Below are 18,743 nucleotides of genomic sequence, written 5' to 3'. Positions count from 1 at the left end.
ATACTTTTTATAGATAGTGTCATATATGGTATGCCCCGTATGATAACATGCTTATCTGATTCTCCATTTTTCTTTCAATTATTCCTTAAATAAGTACACTGGGTGGTTGGGGGAGTTAAATTTTAAACACAGACTCCTTCCATGACTTTGTTTGTGAGCATATATTTTTTTATGGTTGCAAAAAATATTTCTAGAAATGTAGCTTTTTAGATTTATTGGATTATTTTTATGTTAAATGATAAAGTGGCCCTCATCCTATTGTTTCAGAAAAGGCAACGGCAACCCACTCCAGTACTCTTGCCTGGAAAATCCCATGGACAGAGGAGCCTGGTAGGCTGCAGTCCATGGGATCGCGAAGAGTCAGACATGACTGAGCGAGTTCCCTTTCACTTTTCACTTTCATGCATTGGAGAAGGAAATGGCAACCCACTCCAGTGTTCTTGCCTGGAGAATCCCAGGGACGGGGGAGCCTGGTGGGCTGCCATCTCTGGGGTCACACAGAGTCGGACACGACTGAAGTGACTTAGTAGTAGTAGTAGCATCCCACTATTTAGATAATGTCTGTTGATTTTCTTTTTTGAAGTAATGCTTATCTGAAGTGAAAAACTAAACAGGAAAGAAAGTGCATGAAGGGACAGAATGGAAAGACACAGAAGCCTAAGAGGAAACGGAACGGCTCTCTCACTTCTGGTCCATCTCCTAGTGATAACCCCACTCTTAATAATGCACGCACCAGCAAGGATATACTTCTTCTAAAAATGCAGTCCCGTGCGTTTGCATTCCAGTGCTGCATCTGTCATGGCTATGAGGTGTTGTAATATATGAATGCCTGACTATACCAAGATTTACTCAGCACCTGCCCTGTTAACGGGCTTTAGCTGATTCCTCCTTTTCTTCTCTAATTCATGGTACTGCAGTAGACATCCAGAGAAGGCAATGGCACCCCACTCCAGTACTTTTGCCTGGAAAATCCCATGGATGGAGGAGCCTGGTAGGCTGCAGTCCATGGGGTCGTTAAGAGTCAGACATGACTGAGTGACTTCACTTTCGCTTTTCACTTTCATGCATTGGAGAAGGAAATGGCAGACCACTCCAGTGTTCTTGCCTGGAGAATCCCAGGGACGGGGGAGCCTGGTGGGCTGCCATCTATGGGGTCGCACAGAGTTGGACACGACTGAAGCGACTTAGCAGCAGCAGCAGTGGACATCCTTATAGCTTTGCAACTACAGATTGCCAGGGGCAGGCAGGTCCTGTTTTTGAAGTTTTTTCCCCTTTTTTTGTTTGCTAAGTTGAATGGATCCATGTGTATCTCATACTCTCAATATAGTAAGTACAGTCCTTTACATTTGTAGGACATCTTCTAGCCTAGTGCAGGCTCTGGTATGTAATTGATTACTTTGATTTTCAGCAAGTGGTATAGGGTAGGTAGGTATTCATATTCCTAGTCATTCTCAAAGTGCTGTCTCTGGGCCAGGAGCCTCAGAACATCAGCCTCCCAAGGCAGTTTGTTAGAAATGCATGTTCTTGGGCCCTGCGTGAAACCTGATGACCCAGAGACTCCAGGGTGGACCCAGCAATCCACATCCTAACACGCTCTCCAGGTGGTCCTGGTGCTGCCCACGTCTGCGTATCACCCAAGCCCATGCTCCTTCCCGAGAAGTAGGGCCAGACGCAGATATAGGCCTGAGATGCGAGGCCCAGCCTCCAGTTCTGGGGCTGCCCTTTGGGGCGGGGTCGAGCTTCCTGGGCCCTGGCTGTCCCACCTTGACAGTGAAAGAGGCCTGGTAGCTGGATGGCGAGGGCCTTCCCACCCAGAATCAGACCTTCTCCCAGGCCGTGTCCCTGGACTCGGGGAGCTCTTTCTGTGGCTTCTCCAGAGCATCAGGTGGGTGAGGTAACAGACGTGCCTGTGAGTATGCTGGTCCTCTCAGGAAGGTGCAGAGGGAAGCGGGTGGGAGGACCCGTTAGCCAGTTACCGCTCTTCTCATTTCAGGTGTCACCAGATGGACGACTTCGGGCCCGCCAAGAACCTCATGACCATGTGCTTCACCTACTACCACATCGGTGAGGCCCCAGCGCGGCTCACGGGGAGGGCAGACCCTCACCTTCCAACGCCCATCGAGTGGAGATTTCTTTTTTACTTAGTTTTTACTTTTTGGCTGCACTGCGTAGCATGTGGGATCTTACTTCCCTGACCAGGGATCGAACCCGCAGCCCCTGCAGTGAAAGCACAGAATCTTTATCACTGGAACTCCAGGGAAGTCCCCAGGTGGGGATTTCTTAAGGCAAAGCTGCGGGGTGTCCAGAAAACAAAGGGAGCTGGTGTTAGGATAGGGACGAGGAAGAGGGAGGCTCCTGGAACAGGAGGAGAAGGGCCCACAGCATGGGTCGGGAGGCTGAGGGTCCAGCTGTGAGGAAACGAGAAGGTGGACACACGGGGCAGGATGTTTCAGGGTGGATGCCGGATGGCTGGTGTGAGGATGTGCAGGTCTCATGTTCCGGGTGAACGTGAATGCAGGGTCAGCTGTGACAAGGGTGAAGAGGAGCAGCTGGGTTGTGGGCTGGAGCTGCCTCTGAGCAGAGGGCAGGTTGACCTGTGCTGGCTCGTGGCCCTGGGGCCTCCCAGTGCATCGCAGCTGGAGGGCTCCCCTGGTAAGCTCCTTGAGCTGCAACCACAGACACTTGTTCAGGCCTCCTCAAGGAGAGGGCTTCTGGGAGCTCCAGGGGCTGGAGCTGGGTCAGGGCAGCACTGGCACCGTGGGTTCACTCTAGCATCCCCTTCCTTGTGTCTCAACTCCGTCCTCCCCTTGACAGCTATGCACTGCCCACCCTCTCCCCACCCTCTGCGCTGCTATAGCTGCTGGCTTGACTCCTCAGCTTGGGGCCCTTTGGCCTGAGAGAGCAACCTGGGCCTATGGGGCTGCCTGGACCTTGGTCGGTACGCGGCCTTGGGGAAGGACATTCCTCCTTTCTCCTGGCTGCCCTCCTCTACCATCTCCCGTGCCCAACACCCTCCTGTTTCAGGCCCAGCCCGGCCACGCAGCACACTCTGTGTGCTACCCTCTACCTATGTGCGCTGCACACCCGCCTTTTGGACTCAGTGCTTCTTCGGGGCTGGGTCCCTGCCTGTTTCCTCTTTCATCCCTGGTGACACCTGGCTGACCTGGACACAGTAGGTGCTTAGGGGCCATCTGAGAGCACAGGGGCCCAGGCCCTGTGCTTTCTCGAGGGCATCCCTGAGCCCCTTGCTTCCCATCAGCATGTCCAGCGATGGCAGAGGCGGCGAACCCAGCCTCTGTGGTTCCAGTCGGTTCTCATCCCTACTCTCCCACCTCCAGGTAAACCGCACCCGCTCCCCACAGAGTCCAAGGAGAAGCCGACTGGGAGCATCGACTCCTACCTGAAGTCAGCCAACAGCTGGTTGGCAGAAAAGAAGGACATTGCCGAGCGGCTGCTGAAGAACACATCGGCCAAGACAGAGAATGTCAAGGGCTTCTTCGGGCTGGAGACCAAGCCCAAGGGGCCCCCAGCCAGGAGGAGCGAGTGAGTGTGCCCCGTGTGCGCCCCTCCCTGACCACGAGTGTGACCAGGAGGCTGCTCCCTGGCCTGGTGGTAGAAGCACCTCAGCCTCCTCGGCTGTTGTTGGGGCCTGAGAGCCACTCTTGGGAAGCGCAGCTGTTTCCCCACCCTCCAGAGTTTTCCACATCTCAGTTCTAAAAGACTAACGATTGGTGAACGTAGCATTGATTTCATGCACATGCTTTCAGAAAACCACCCAAATGTACACATGTACATAATCCTGTTTAAGCAATCTTGAAGGGTTCTTTGGGAAACCGGGGGTTGGGGGTTGTTTTGTCACTTCTGTGGTTTCTCTCCCCAAGGGAGGAAGAGGGCAGACCCCAGGAGAAGCCGCGGAAGACCGGTGAGTGCCTCCCTGGGCTCCAGGGCTGTGGACGCCCGGGTGGCACCACTGCAGCCGCTCGGGGCCTTAGTTCAGTCCACAGCGAACCAGCAACCCTCCGGGCAGGTGACCACACATCTGGGGCTCGAGCTCCCCATGGCAGGAGACACTGTCCTGTGTGATTCTCCAGTTGCTCCTGCTCCAGCCTGTAATTTCTTACTGAATTTCCACGGAAAAACCACTTCTCTAGGGACCAACTTCTCATCCCAGGGATGTCAAGGACCGTTTCCAGGGTGGGGGAGCCGTTCCTGGGACCCTCCCTGGACTGAGTCCTCAGGGCCAGGCCTGAGCATGCCGTTACTGATGTGGGCCTCAGTGTGGGCCCTGGAATTTCCCCTGCGTGTTTGTGTGACTCTGGGGGCACATGGGGCCTGCCGGGAGGGCTGCTGGGGCGGTTTGCCCTGCTCAAGTCTCCCTCCCCGTCCCACAGTGACTGTGTGCAGCCCGGAGGAGGAGAGGAAAGGAGAGAAGATCTACCTGTACACACACCTGAAGCAGCAGCCTATCTGGTAAGGCCACCCTCCACCTGGAGGGCAGCAGCTGCCAGCGCCTGCGTCCCCATTAGAAATAACAATAGCGAGTGTTGGCGGGGATGTGGGGAAATTAGAACCTCATACACTGCTGGTGGGACTGTCCGAGGCAGCAGCCACTGTGGAAGACGACCTGGCAGTTCCTCAGAGGTTAAACAGAGTTCTACCCCATGACCCAGTAATTCTACTCCTGGGTAGATGAGCAAAAGAATTGAAAACAGGTACTCAGGCAAAATCTGTGCACATACGTTCATGACACGCTGTTCATAGGAGCCCAGAGGTGGGAACAACCTGATGTCCGTCCATGCAGATGCACAAACTGTGGGCTGTTACTCAGCTACGTAAAGCAATGGGGCGCCCACACCCGCCACAGTGTGGGTGGACCTGGAAAACATTCTGCCAAATGACCAAAGCCAGACCCAAAGGACCACGCAGTGTATTTACATAAAGTGTCCAGGAGGCAAAGCCCTGGAGACAGAGTGGATTGGTGGTTGCCAGGATCCGGGGGAAGCAGGGAATGAGATGATGAAATGTCCCAGAAACAGATAGTGGTAATAGTTGCACAGTTGCACAAGTCCATGAATAGACCGCAACCCAGCCCCTGAGCTGTAGACTTTAAGAGTGTGGGTTTTCTGGTATGTGAATTATGTCCTAGTCCAGCTGTTTTAGGAGAGGGAAATGGCAACCCACTCCAGTATTTTTGCCTGGAGAATCCCAGGGACAGAGGAGCCTGGTGGGCTGCTGTCTGTGGGGTCACACAGAGTCGGACACTACTGAAGCGACTTCGCAGCAGCAGCAGCCAGCTGTTTTACCTATATAAATAACGTACGCACTCGAAGGCCACGGAGTGGGAGACCCATGGTCAGGGGACACCCCACCCTGTGCTGTGAGCACACCCTCATCCCTCCAAAGCTTCTCTGTCCACGTGTTTTATTTTATTTACTCACAAGTTGGAGGCAGATTAGCTTCTGGAACCCGAAGGGTGTCAGACGCTGCCCTCCCGTGAGGATTACAGTCTAGCGGCATGAGAGCTTGGCACAACAGGCCAGGGTGTGGGAGACATGTGGCCGGCCAGAGCTGGGCTGCAGCTGTCCGGAAGCCTGTGGCCCTGGGCTGCAGGGCCAGGCTCGGGTGGCAGCAGGGAGAAGCCCACCAGCCTGGGGCCCACGTCCATGATTTAACTCGGGCCCCTTTGGGCTCAGCTGGGCTACTGTCTTACCTTCTGCTTCAGGGCTCAGCACACTTTTCTGTGGAGGGCTGGGTGATAAATCTTTTAGGCTTTGCCAGCAACCACTCCACTCTGCCTCTATAGTGCAAAAGCTGCCATGGACAGGATGTAAGTGGGTGATCATGGCTGTGAGCCCTTAAAACTTGATTTACACAGACACAGAGGCCTGAGTTTGGCCCATGTGCCATAGGTTTGCCGACTCTGATCTTTGGGAAGAATGGTTCTGTCTTGTGCGACCCTATAAGCGTGTCTGCTCTCTGCGCATGGCCTGTCCCTGCCAGGTTCCCATTTCCGTTAGTAGACGCTGCTCTAGAAGAGCAAGTCTCCTTGAGGCCTCTGCTTCCTGTTGGGAGCCTCAGGGGAGACTGAGAAGGGGAAGTGGTTTCATCCGTGTCCTACAGGTGAAGGTTCCGCCTTCCCAGATTATAGGTCCTGGGAGACACGCAGATGACCCCAGGACACACTGCCGAGGCCCAGGAAACCAGCTCCACTGAGGATGAAGGCACATACGCCTTTACGGTCCATGTGGAACTAAAGAGGAAACTACAGAACCTTTTGATGAGGGTGAAAGAGGAGAGTGAAAAAGCTAGCTTAAAACTCAATGTTAAAAAACCTAAGATCACGGCATCCAGTCCCATCACTTCATGGCTAATAGAAGGGGAAAAAGTGGGAACAGTGACAGATTTTATTTTCCTGGACTCCAAAATCACAGCGGATGGTAACTGCAGCCATGAAAATAAAAGTCACTTGTTCCTTGGAAGGAAAGCTATGACAAACCTAGACAGCATGCTAAAAAGCAGAGATGTTGATTTTCTGACAAAGATTCATATAGTCAGAGCTATGGTTTTTCCAGTAGTCATGTATGGATGTGAGAGTTGGACCGTAAAGAAGGCTGAGCACTGAAGAATTGATGCTTTCAAATTGTGGTGCTGGAGAAGATTCTTGAGAGTCCCTCAGACTGCAAGGAGATCCAACCAGTCCATCCTAAAGAAAATCAACACTGAATATTCATTGGAAGGACTGATGCTGAAACTGAATCTCCAATACTTTGGCCACGTGATGCTAAGAGCCGACTCATTGGAAAAGGCCCTGATGCTGGGAAAGACTGAAGGCAGAAGGAGAAGGGGCGACAGAGGATGAGATGCTTAGAAAGCATCAGTGACTCAATGGACATGAATTTGAGCAAACTCCAGGGGATAGTGGAGGACAGAGGAGCCTGGCGTGTGCAGTCCATGGTCGCAAAGACTCGGACATGACTTAGCAACTGAACAACAACGTGGGCCTGAGACCCACTGCGTTCCCATCTTGTCTGTCTTGCAGGCACACGCTGAGGTTCTGGAATGCAGCTTTTTTCGATGCCGTCCACTGTGAGAGGAGAAAGCGGTCTCCCACGACCAGGTAGGAGCCAAGTCCAGGCCTGCCTTGCCTCAGGGAAGAGGACCAGGGAGAGGCTTTTTGGTCCCGTTTCTGAAGAGGACAGCAGAGGGACGGAATGGCTGAGTCCTCGCGTCTTGTGTTTCTTCCTTGAACCCTTCTGGCTCCGGTGGCCTGCAAGCTGCCTGAAGGGTCCTGAGCGCACAGCTTCCGGGTTGGGGTGCCCAGCTTGCATGAGCGCTTCTCCTCCTGGGGCTCTGGCATGACTTGGCCTGACCCTCCTCAGAAATGCGAACTCCCACTGAACGAAGCCCCTGGGGCTCCCTTGGACCCACTCTGATTTTCTCTGTAAGAACCCAGGCTCCTGAGCTGGGACCCTGGCTGCAGGATTCATGTCTGGGGAAGGCAGTCGCTACTTTCAGCTGCCTCCTCTGGGCTGCAGCTTCCCCAGGGCCCCTTTGGAGTCCCCACTTTGTAAACCATCAGCAGCGAGGAGTGTACATTGGGGCTCAGCGAGCCAAGGTTGGCGCCTGCTGTGTGCAGCAATAGGGCAGGGAAGGGGCAGCAGCCTCTCAGGCCTGGGTCACGTTATCTGCCCCTCCAGTCATAGGACTTTGAAGTCTCTGCATCTCTTCTCATTAATAAGATGAACCCCTTTCTTCTCGAACACTGGGGAGACCTCAGAACCTTTCTCCCGGCAGGAGAGAGGGCAGAGCCTGCTGGTTAATACTTCAGTCCACTGGCACTTAGGGGATCTTGAGTGAAATCTTTCTTTTGGGGGGAGAGTCAGTAAACCTCCATGGGGGCGGGATGGCCTGCTGTGGCTGTGTATCCTGGTAAGCAGGGAAGCACGTGGCGGGAGAGGTCCTGGACCGTTCCTTAGGATTCTAGACAGAATTCTCTGCTCTGCTGGGAGACGCAGACGCAGGAAACACCTGTAGGCGAGGGGGATCTCATGTTGCTTTGCTCTCCGACATCTCGGCCAGCGCCCCCCACCTGCCCGGAACCCCATCTCCATCTCCATCTCTGCTGTGATAACCCTCCTTCCGCGCTTGCTCTCTTTTTCCATCCACATATCTTGCATGAGTTTGACATGTTCCTCTGTTTACCTATTTCTGCTGCCGCTCCAGAGGGGATGCTGGAGAGGAGGAGAAGAAGAGGTGTGTGTCCACGTGCCTGTCCCTGGACAGTGCGGGGCCCCTTCTAGGGCCACTGGGGGAGGGCACCCAGGTGTAGCTGGGACTCTCAGCTGGCGGGCCTGGCGCTGGGACAGGCTGGTGATGGTGGGGAGCTCGCCCATGATGGAGACCTTGAAATGGACAGGAGGCAGACACAACCCCCAAGAACCCTGCAAGGCCTGGTGTGTGTCCTGAGAGGAGAGGACGGTGAGGTCTAAAAGGTCAGCTCTGACCATGAGTGAGCCAGCCTCCACAGGCCGCTCTGGCTCTCCAAGCAGACCCTGAAACCACACCCTCGGGGTCACTTGTTGCCCACTTGGTTATTGATCCTGGCTGGAGCTGCCAATGCGGCCAGAGGACCTGTCTCTATAGTCATGTCCAGAGGCGTGCGGGCTCTGGCAGACCCTCGCCCACTTGGACGAGTCTGAGGGTCCCAGAGAAAGGACAGCTGCTCCGTGCCCCCGGCCACTGAGTGATGTGGGGCCTGTGCGTGTCAAGGGGCCTCTAAAGGCAAATGTCGAGGACTGGCTGCTTCCTGCAAGCCCACGATGGGCTCTGACTTTGTTTGAACTTGATATGTGTTAGATTTCTTCCTAAGATATTTTTATTTTTATTTTTATTTTTTTTTTTTTTAAGTTTTATTGGGCTTGTAGCAGCCCTGTCTCTGTTCCTCCGACCTCTTCCTTATAGGAGGGAATTGGATTTCTCCCCCCTAAGATATTTTTAGAGTTAAAGGCCTGCCTATTCAAAATATAATTTCTGATAACAGTGCTTTTTTTAAATTTGGTGGAAATTTCACAAAGCATGCTTCCTTTAATCAGTGATGTATTTTTAGTGCTTATTGTTCTATGTGAAATCTTGTCTTTTTTTTTTTTTCCAACACAGCCTTATTATGGCTTTAAAAGGAGCACTTAAGCACAGCAGCTACCTCCGTTCATAAAAAGCCCCCGCGTTCCCACAGTCTCTCTAAGGGATAGGGTGATTAGCCAGCCTTCCCGGAGCAAGGATTCCCAGCACCGTGGCCGAGGTCTGAGAGGGTCAGAGCATCGTGGCCTCTGAGCCTCGTGAGGGCGAGTGAGTCTCAGCCTCACAGGCCTCCTCACCTGTGGTAGGTGTGGTCTGGCCATGCACCTCCTAGACCTGCCCCCCGGGACACCCTGAGACTGGGGGACCAGAGTTCAGCTCTGGGTCCTTGGGCAACCTTGCGTCTCCAGCGTGATTTCTCTCTGGCAAAGTCGGCTGACAATGCCATCAGCATCCTCTCTGTTCTCAGGAGGCCTCCTGTTCTGTAACCTGCTCGTCACATCCAGATTCTCACTGTGGCATTTTAGACACATGACCTGCTCTCTTGTGGTATTAGACTTCCACCAATATTGGACGTCGGACTCAGTTTTAAAGAATTGATTTGATTGTAGGCATCCCCTGATTGACCTTCTGCCTATTTTGTCAGAGATCAGATTAAATGTCCCAACTCTAGTCCTCACCACAGCAAAAAAAGTCACCTCTGCATCTACTGTCAGGACTACTGTGCTGCACAACTGCAAGGGAGCCACTTCCACATGGGATGGGGTTGTACAGTGCACGACCTGTGCAACTGTACCCAGCGAGCCGGGTGGTGGTGTGGGGATTTAATGCCTGGACAGTCCTAAGGGTGTCCACCAGGGGAAAGGGGATGGGAAGGAGCGTGGAATGGGATTAGTATAGTGCCTGGAAGCGCCTTCCAGGTGTCTTCGTGGCTGTTCTGCGAGCCTGAGGAGACTGGAGTGACACCTCCTCCTGCCTCTGCTGCGCCTTGGTGTCCTGTGGTTCCCACTCAGCTGCAGCAGCACCACTGGCCTCCCTCGGCCTGAAGAGGGAGAGGAGTCAAGAGTTGATGTTCTTGGTTCTGTTCCACTTCCTTTGGCTTTTCCATCACCCTGACCCTCCTCATACTCCCTCTTCTCTCCCTTTTATCTTTTTTTCTCTCAACCCTGTTTTAATCAGACTCCTTGTCCAGAGTGTAATTTTTAAGGGGAAGTAGGCATCTACTCATTTCCCAGATGGCCATGGGGCTGTCATGCCTAGGGGATGGGGGGTGCTGACTTCCCATGGAGACTAGCGCTGCTCTGCTGTAAGGGGAGGGGCCGATGCCCTGCGGGGTCAGGTGGCCTGGGCTCTCTCTCGTGGACACAGCTCCTTAGGCTCAGAAGAGCACCCTCCCTGACTGAGCCCTGACCCCTGACCCTATGCTCCTGCACCATGGTCCCTCCTTGTAGAGTTTCCCATCTTTGCATAGAGGCTTTGCGCCATCTTCACTGAGGTCACAGGATAGCAGTCACCGGCCCTGGGGCGGCCATGCAGGGCGGGCCTTGGCCACGAGGAAGCCAGGAGCAGAGTGAGTGGCAGAGCTGGGCCAGCCTGGCAGGCGGCATGTGGTCAGAGGCTATGGACCCCGCTGGAGAGCTGGAGGCCTGGAGACAGTGGGAGGGGAGCCCCAGGGCCTCCTTGCTGGGTTCTTGACTCCCACTTTTCTCAGATACCGATGGGGCCCTGGCCTCTGCAGTTGTCCCCGCCTGTAACATGAGCTGTGGCCTCCTTTGTCCTTGAACCTTCAAAAAGGTGGGGGACGGGATTCTCATTTCCTAGCAAATGTTCTAGGTGACCGCTAAGTGCACACTGTCTCAGGGCCCTGGGTCTCATCTCCGCCAGGACAAGGTGATGAGTGTGTATATATCGCTCCCCCCTACTCAGGTAGGCTTCCTAGAAGCAGCACCAACAGCTCTTTGGCCCAGGAGTCCCCTCTGTGTCAGGGAGGCCAGCACCTGTAGGTCAGAGCAGGGGAGGGCCGAGCGGCAGGGACGCGGGCCTGAAGCCCCCCGCTGCCCCTCCTGTGCTTGCAGGGAGCGGTGGTGCCACATGACCCAGGAGGAGCGGGACGACAGCCTGCGGTTCAACGAGAACATCACCTTCGGGCAGCTGGGGTGAGTGCTACCACCCCGGGACGAGAAAGCAGGGCAGGCGGGGCTGGGTGCTGATACTGAGGCCCAGACTCAGTAAGGAGGGGCCACCGGGTAAGATGCTCCTGGCGGGGGCTCCACTGGGGGAGTGCCACCCTTATGATGTCACATGCCCCTGACTCAGGGTTGTTACCACCATGAGTTCTTAAATGTCTCAGAAGCACACTATTCACTCCATTTGGCCTCCACACCGTTTCACGGTGAGCGAAGCTGGCTAGCTGAGGAGGCAGTTTTTCCTTCTTTCTAATGATTCCTGGTAGGCTGCTTATTGGGCCCCAGCTCCCTTCCCTCCCCCTCGCCCCCCGCCACCCCGGGAGGTGGGAGGGGTGCCAGCTCATGGCCATGTTCCCCCAGCACGTTTACGCACAACATGCTGGCGTTCGGGCTGAACAAGAAGCTGTGCAATGACTTTCTGAAGAAGCAGGCGGTGATCGGCAACCTGGACGAGGGTGAGTGCCGGCCAGGCCGGCGGAGCTGGGGGTTCAGGAGCCAAGTGGGCTGCACGTGGGATCCCCGTCCCAATCAGAGAATTATCCCTACTTTACTTAGAAATGGGACGTTAAATGTTCCTGCCTGCCTAAGTGCGTGGGACACTTGTCCTTCTGTTTGGAAACACAGTTCTGCTAAGTAGGAGTTGGTGGGGGGCGGGGGAGGGTTCTGCCCAGTCAGTGCTTAATGACAGGGTCCAAGTAAAGATGTAACTTGGCACTCAGACTCTGACCTAGAAAATGGACAGACTCTGGCCCTGAGTTGCCCTCCTTCTAAGTGACCAGCGTATGACCTACCTTGATTTCTTGAACCACACTGCCCTGGGAGGTCTGGGGGCGGGGAGGGGCGGAGGTCCTGAGGTTGGTTTTTCTAGAATCTCTGACTTCTGTAATGAAAGGAGATGCACTGCTGATGCCAACTTCCCTAATAAACAGCTGGCCTTTCTGCATCATCCCACATGATGGGTACCAAATGCCTCTTCCTTGTCCCCCGAAAAGCCTTCCACTTAGACATGTATTTGGCTAGACCAGTATTGTCCAAAACTCCACCCTGCACCAAGTCAAAGAGGGCCAAGGACAGGCGGCCTCAGGAGGTGCCCTGGACAGCCTCACGGTGCTGTCACCAGCCCTGTCACCCAGCACAGGGCAGAGCACCGTGCCCCTACCACGTGGCCCCCCAGGACCCAAGCCTGGCTCCTGTGACACGTTCCTCCACCCACACCAGGCTGCTGGGCCTACTGGCCCACCCTCTGTAGCGTCATTTCTGTGGGAAGATGCAGCCTGGTTCCCAGGAGCCCACCTCCAGGCCGTGGGCACACCTGTGGAAGCTTGCACTCACCGTGCCTGTGAGAAGACCCTGCCTGTCTGTGTCGCCCTCTCCCTCATAAGGAATAATGTTGTTTTCTCTTGCAGAGCAGTACAAGCTGCTGAGCGACCACATCGAGCAGATGGCTGCCGAGTAGGCCACAGGAGGTGGCCCGAGACTCCCCCAGAGGACTGCAGCTGGCTGTTACCCCCCCTGCATGACATCGGCAGCACCTACGCCGCCCTAGAAGTAGCGGTTAGAAGAATCTGGTTGCCCATCCTCCCCGCCTCCCTCTGCCTGTGTCTGCTCCCCACCTGCGTGCCAAAGTGCCCCTGGGATTACACAGCTAAAACCGAGGTGACTGTCCATACCCTCGAGTGGCAGGCCTGCGACCTGGGACTGAGGGGGCACAGAAGGAAGGATGCTGGGTCCCAGGTGGGCACGTGTCCATCACAGCCTCCTGCTGAGAAGACGGGGAGTGTGGGAAGGTAGGGAAGGGCAGATGTGAGCTGGCATACGTCAGTCCCACGCCAGTGACACGGGGCAATTGGGAGTGAGGATCTGGGCCCCTCCCTGCAGGGCGGGACTGGGTTCCTTCCACAGCCAAGCAGAGAGGGGACGGCCTCTCAGTGTCAGTCTGGGCTGGTACTGGGTGCCCTTTCCGTGTGACAGGAAGCTCCAGGAGGAGAGAGACACCCTCTGTTTCAGGGCGGGAGAGAGACCGAGGCAGTGGACGGCTTTCTTGGCTGCAGAAGGCCCAGCCACAGTCGGGGTGTGGGCTTCCGGGGACGTCATGCTCCAAGTGGCTGTGTTGGACCTACGTGGCCCTCAGGTGTCTGTGTGAAGCGTCTGAGATGTTCTTGGTCAGCTGACCGCTTGCTTCTGGGGCAGAGAGACTTCCACCACTCACTCCCTGGGGCCATCTGTTCCATGATGAAGCCCAGAAAAGAGAATTTTCTTCAGCAGCTTCAAGACATCTGCCCTTTCTAAGCAAACAGTGCTGCTCTTTATTTTTAAAAGACAGAAAAATCTGTGTCAGTTACAGGCATCGTGGCTCAGGTGGCTTCTGGTGGGGACTGTGTGATTCGCAGGGTCAGGCCCTCCACCCCAGCCACCTGGGAAGTCTGCACCTTCCGCTGCCTGAGCCCTCAGGCTGCTTTCCCGAGGACTCTGCAGACACCCCCCTCACCGTCGCAGGTGCTGGGAACCAGGGGTCCTCCCTGCAGGTCTGTCCAGGCACAGCCACCTAGCCCGAGGGACTGCAGTCTGGCAGCAAGCCTCCAGCATGCTGGCTGCCCTGGCCAGCCCGGCTCCAGGGCGCTGGCCTTGCAAGGCCGGCGGGGCTCTGTCCTTCCTGCCCTGGCCGTCCATCCCGCGTTCTCGCTCCACCTCCTGTAACATGACAAACATGTCTGAGACTCCGCCCTCCAGGCAGCACATCTCAGGTCCCCTCATGGGGGATGCCTCCCTGGAACGTTGCAGAGAAGAGTGAGTGTTAGTTGAGCTGAGCAACGCACGTCCTGGTGATCTTAAGAGAGGCGATGGGAAACACGCAGGACTCGAGTGCACTGGTGTGAGATGTCCTGCCAGGAGTCAGGGAGTGGGGGCTTGGGCTCCAGGAGCCCTGCTGTGTTCATGATGGCATGCACACCCGTGTGTGCGTGTCTGTGTGTGTATGCTGGCAGTCTCTCTGGCCACATCACTAAACAAAGCACAGTCGTGTGGCTGGTTTGCCTGTCCTGTGTGGGGGTAGGTCACGCCAGCTGGAAACCGGCCCAGTGATCAGATATGTCTTTCCTGAATGCAGTTCAGAGAAATAACATCCAGCTCATGAGTGTGCAGGCCCTCCTCAAATGCCTCCTGGGGTGATGCTGCCCCTCCTAAGACGTTCAACAATCCCCTGATGCTCTGTGCCGCACCCCCATTGAAGTCAGGGCCATGCCCAGTGACCAGCTTGTCTGAGGCCCTCGACGGGCCATCTCTCCACTGTGTGTCATTGGCTTTCTTAGTTTTTTCTTAGTGGTTAGTTGAAATGCATTAACATTTTATTCTAAGGTGCCCAAAAGTCTTATCCTTGTATATATAAGATTTGTGTGGAAGTGTGATTCACTCTGATTTCTGGAGGAAGACAGTAGCTTCTGGGTCTTTCCAGGGGTTCTGGGGAGTGGAGGGCTCTTTATCCCGGGTGGGGCAGGAGGACCCACGCAAACCAGGAAGGAAATGCAGCTTTGACTTCTCCAGGCTTTTCCAAGCACTTTCACTTCAGGATGATCCTGAGACCTTTTTCTTTTTTCCGTATAGGTCTCTTGCAATAGCAGTTGAAGGTAGAAACAAGGGTGGCTTTGGGTCTTTTCCCTTCCCCTTCATATATTAATAGATCTCACTCCTGAGAGTAAGTCTGACCCCAAAACTGCTGCCTGAAACACTAAGCCCCATGAGGGGACACCACCAGAGACCACAGGCCTCACGGAGTGGCCGACGTCAAGGTGACTGGGAGGCTACTCTGCTGTCTCCTCTTGGTGACTGTCTTTGTCTGAGCATGTCACCTCAGGGTGTCTGGCCAGTATCACCCGGAGGAGGCACAGTGTCCCTAGCAGAAGCCGGCTGCTTGCCTCGCTGACACTTCCTCTCTTTGTCTTGATCTTCCCTGTGAGGCCCGGCCAGAACAGATAGCCCCAGGCGGGTGCTTAGAGGTGCCAGCGTGTGCAGAAGTCTCACCCGCCACATGCCCAGGAGGCTCTGCTGAAAGTGCTCTCCTGGCCCTTCCTGTACACTCAGGGACTTCCTGTAAACTTAGGCTCAGGGCAGGAAGCATCGGGTCACATCCACAGGAGAGTTTCCCATCCCAGCATGTTCAGTGTTCCAAGCCAGAGCTTCAAAGGCCTGCGTTAGCAATGACATGGCGGGTCTCCTGCTGTCTGCCCTTCAGGGCTCTGTGAATGCAATGAGCCCAAATAGCTGATTCTCCCAAGTGAAAAGTACCCTGCTTTGCAAACAGGATGCTGTTGAGATGTGGCTTTGTTGTGTCTTCAGCCTTTGTTAAGAGTTCTAGCAATATTGATAGGTGTTTAAGAGGGACATGCTAACATTCAGATTGTATCTGCTGTGCGTGCATGTTTAACCAAAGGCAGGAGAACCAAGTTCTTATACTGTAAGTTATTTGTACAGTGAAATGAAGTAGACCGTGATTTTCCTATTGCCAAAAAAAAAAAACCAACCAGGCCAAGGAGCTCTTAAATTACCAAAAGAAGGACTAGAAAGAGAGTTCAATTTCTGAGATTTGTGCTCCAGTGAAACCTCGGAGGGTCAAGGTCACAGGTGAACCCACGCTGGGTCAAGGATGGAGACCCAAGGATGGAGTTCGAGACGCCGCCTGACCTCTTTCTCCTTCCCGGAGCCCGTGCTCACCTGTCCCTCCCCAGTTAGATGGTGACGTCCATTGCCGTGGAGAGAAGGTGGCAGCCTTGAGGTGTGTTTTTCTGCAGGCTGTTTTAAGTGGGTTAATTTATCAGCCAGAGCACTGTATCCCAGTCTCCTGATGTGAGAAAAAGATGTGTTCACACCACAAAGGAGTTTGTCAGAGGTTTTGTTGAACCCAGGTGACCACAACCAGAAGTCTGGGCCGCAGCTTTGAGCCTGACCTTCCTGGGTTTCACTGCACCCTGACTGATTGGCTTTTCAGTTAGGGAGCATCCGGCAGGCCCGTGTGTGTGGTCAGATAAGCTGTGTGGCCAAATTACCTACAACTTGAGACAGCTGGGAAGCCAGGGGGCGGAGTCATTTGCCAGAGGAGTGGGGAGACTGGGAAGGAAGGGGAAGGGGAAGGGCCCTGCAGCAGCCTCGGGGGAGGGGGCAGCAGCTGGGCCATCCCAGGCTGGTCACCCCATTGGCTACTCACTTCTTCAGCCAGGGACAGAGCTGCGGGTTTGGGGGTCCACTGCCCCAGGGTTGTTCTTGTTCCCCCGTCCAGAGCCCTTTAATTCCCTTGAGCCGCACCACAGTACCTCCCTGTGGCCATGTGGCCAGGAGCAGGGCTGTGAGGGTTATCCAGAGAGCAGACATGGGGAGCATTTCCAGATGGTTCCCATCCAGCGGTACCTATCCAGGAGCGTCAAGATGCTCCTCATGGCTCCCCAGGCCTGTTCTGCTGCTGTCTCCCCGCTGTCCCTCCCCAAGCAAGCACCTCAGACATGGTCTGCCTTGTCCCTAGGTGGCCTGGCTCTGGCCTGTGTCCCCAAGTCGGCTGATCGGTCTGAGCTTGAGATGAGTGGAAAGCTGGGGAGAGGACCCTCCCCTTGGCTGTGTCCCCAGGATTCAAGGGGGCCCTGCTCCTGTTGTAGAGTTCTTAGTTAGAATGGTCTGGGTTTTCTGTGTTCCCATCACTTCTCACAGGATCTCTGTGCAGGAGGGGTGACCTGCATCCTGACATGTCCTGCAGGGTCAGACCAGGGTGCTGTCTCTCATCACCCTCCTGAGTGGTGTGCTGAGCTCGGAGGAGGGCTCCTGGTGATGCCCCTTGGAGCCTTAGCGGGGCTGCATCTGTCCTCTCCTTGGTCCAGGATGATACGCTTGTGGAAACAGAAGTGCTCAATGGGCTTTGTTCCAATGCACGGGCCCCACATGAGGGCCCTGGTCTGTCCCTGTGCTGGAGGCTTGGGAGTCCCATGGACACCTTGAGAAGGACAGGCCAACCGAAGGAGATGCTCACACTCAGATGGCAGGCCCTTCGCCTTAAAATGTGTAGGTGAGAGAGCTTCGTGGCCCTAACCATGGCCTCTGGGCTGCAGAAGGGTCTCCCGCGTGCTTTCCCTGTTTCTCTCCCGCCCGTTGGTCTTGGACCCAAACATCCCATTGGCCACTTCCACACATTGCCCTTAGTGACCCAGAAATCAGGGTCAGTGATTCGAGTGTGTTATATGTATGGTTTCACAGTTTTATATCCCATGAGGTTGCGTTCTACAAACTGTATTTTCAGGTGGAGAAAGTTTCAAGATTGAGCTCTGAAAACAGCGCTAAAATCAAAGCTGTTTCCTGTGAAGAAAAAAAAAAAGTCCATATATTGCACCTCAGATTGTCAAAAGGTGGAAACTGAAATAAATTATCTCTAAAAAGGAAGTCAGTCTGTTGATGTTGAATTTTTGTTCTCACATACCCATGAGCACCTTTTAAAAATGGAATTTGCAATCTTGTCACTGACAGCAGTGGCTTTTCAGAAGAAAACACTTTTTTCTGGGGTCAAATAGTCGTTCTCCCCATTTAGGTCGAGCAGCTGAGTATCATACAGACGTGTGTGTGTCTTGTGGGAAGGGTAATGGGCGGAAGCAGTGTTCACTGCGTTGCCGCCAGGCGTGCGTGAGTGAATAGAGGAGCCTCGGCCCCCGGGATGCCTCCACCCGCTTCCAGCTGGCATTGGTCTTGCCTTTGAGCCCCAGCTGCCTCACTGTTTGCCTCTGGGGCTGAAGGGCTATGGGTACCGCTCCTGCCTGACAGCAGCAGGACACCTTCGTGTCGGTTCTTACAGCTCGGTTCAACAGGCATGTTTGGTGAAGTGGTCAACTTTCTCTCTGATTATAAGAGACCCTGAAAGTTATGCTCCTGCCCTTGCTCACCCATCCTCCCACCTCCTGGGCCCAAAGGAGGGAAGCTAGGAATTTTATTCTCATAGGAGAGAGCCCATGAAGCTTGTCCAATGCCCAACTCTGGAATTAGGAATGATTGGTCTTTTCTGGGCATACTGGGGCCAGAAGGGGAGGGGAGAGGCCCCTTATGCCATCAATTTACCTTTAATGAGCTCACACCATGTACCAGGTACCACCAGGCTCCAGGACCACAAGATGAACAAGCAAAGTCATTTTCCTTCAGGAACTCTAAGTGGGGTTGAGACAGCTGAGGTTAAAAAAGGTGCATTTGTGTGTGTGTGTGTCTGTGTGTGCACGTGCACACACAGAATATAAAAGTATGAGATAACATGTAAAGTGTGATGTTATATACAACTGATAAGATATTTTATAAATCATGTAATGCAGGAAATACAGAATGTTTTGGTTATTTTTGGAGTGGGTATCAAGGTGGGCTTCCCCAAGGAGGTGTCCTGAAGCTGGATTTGGGGTAATAAAAGTCACTAGTGAGGATGTTAATCCTGTGGTGATCTCATGAGGAGGGTTTTAGTTTTTTTTTTAAACT

At 54.3% G+C, this 18,743-nt stretch overlaps 1 protein-coding gene across 4 annotated transcripts in view; it reads left to right on the top strand.

Annotated features, from left to right (window-relative positions):
- Positions 1-17,675, top strand: part of KIAA0513 (KIAA0513 ortholog) — a 59,866-nt gene extending 42,191 nt beyond the window's left edge. For 3 of the 4 annotated variants that reach the window (XM_027513887.1, XM_027513885.1, XM_027513886.1), the window contains exons 5-13: positions 1,994-2,064; positions 3,339-3,543; positions 3,882-3,922; positions 4,392-4,470; positions 7,040-7,117; positions 8,224-8,253; positions 11,151-11,231; positions 11,622-11,716; positions 12,668-17,675. In XM_027513887.1, the coding sequence (XP_027369688.1) occupies positions 1,994-2,064; positions 3,339-3,543; positions 3,882-3,922; positions 4,392-4,470; positions 7,040-7,117; positions 8,224-8,253; positions 11,151-11,231; positions 11,622-11,716; positions 12,668-12,717 (730 nt within the window). In that variant the 3' untranslated portion in view covers positions 12,718-17,675. The remainder of the gene's footprint in view (positions 1-1,993; positions 2,065-3,338; positions 3,544-3,881; positions 3,923-4,391; positions 4,471-7,039; positions 7,118-8,223; positions 8,254-11,150; positions 11,232-11,621; positions 11,717-12,667) is intronic. The other variant, XM_027513888.1, reaches the window with a different exon arrangement.
- Positions 17,676-18,743: the final 1,068 nt, after the last annotated feature.

The sequence above is a fragment of the Bos indicus x Bos taurus genome, chromosome 18 (assembly GCF_003369695.1).
Source record: "Bos indicus x Bos taurus breed Angus x Brahman F1 hybrid chromosome 18, Bos_hybrid_MaternalHap_v2.0, whole genome shotgun sequence".
Lineage (NCBI taxonomy): Eukaryota > Metazoa > Chordata > Mammalia > Artiodactyla > Bovidae > Bos > Bos indicus x Bos taurus.
Note: the sequence above shows the minus strand (reverse complement) of the source record. Positions and strands in the feature narration are given on the sequence as shown.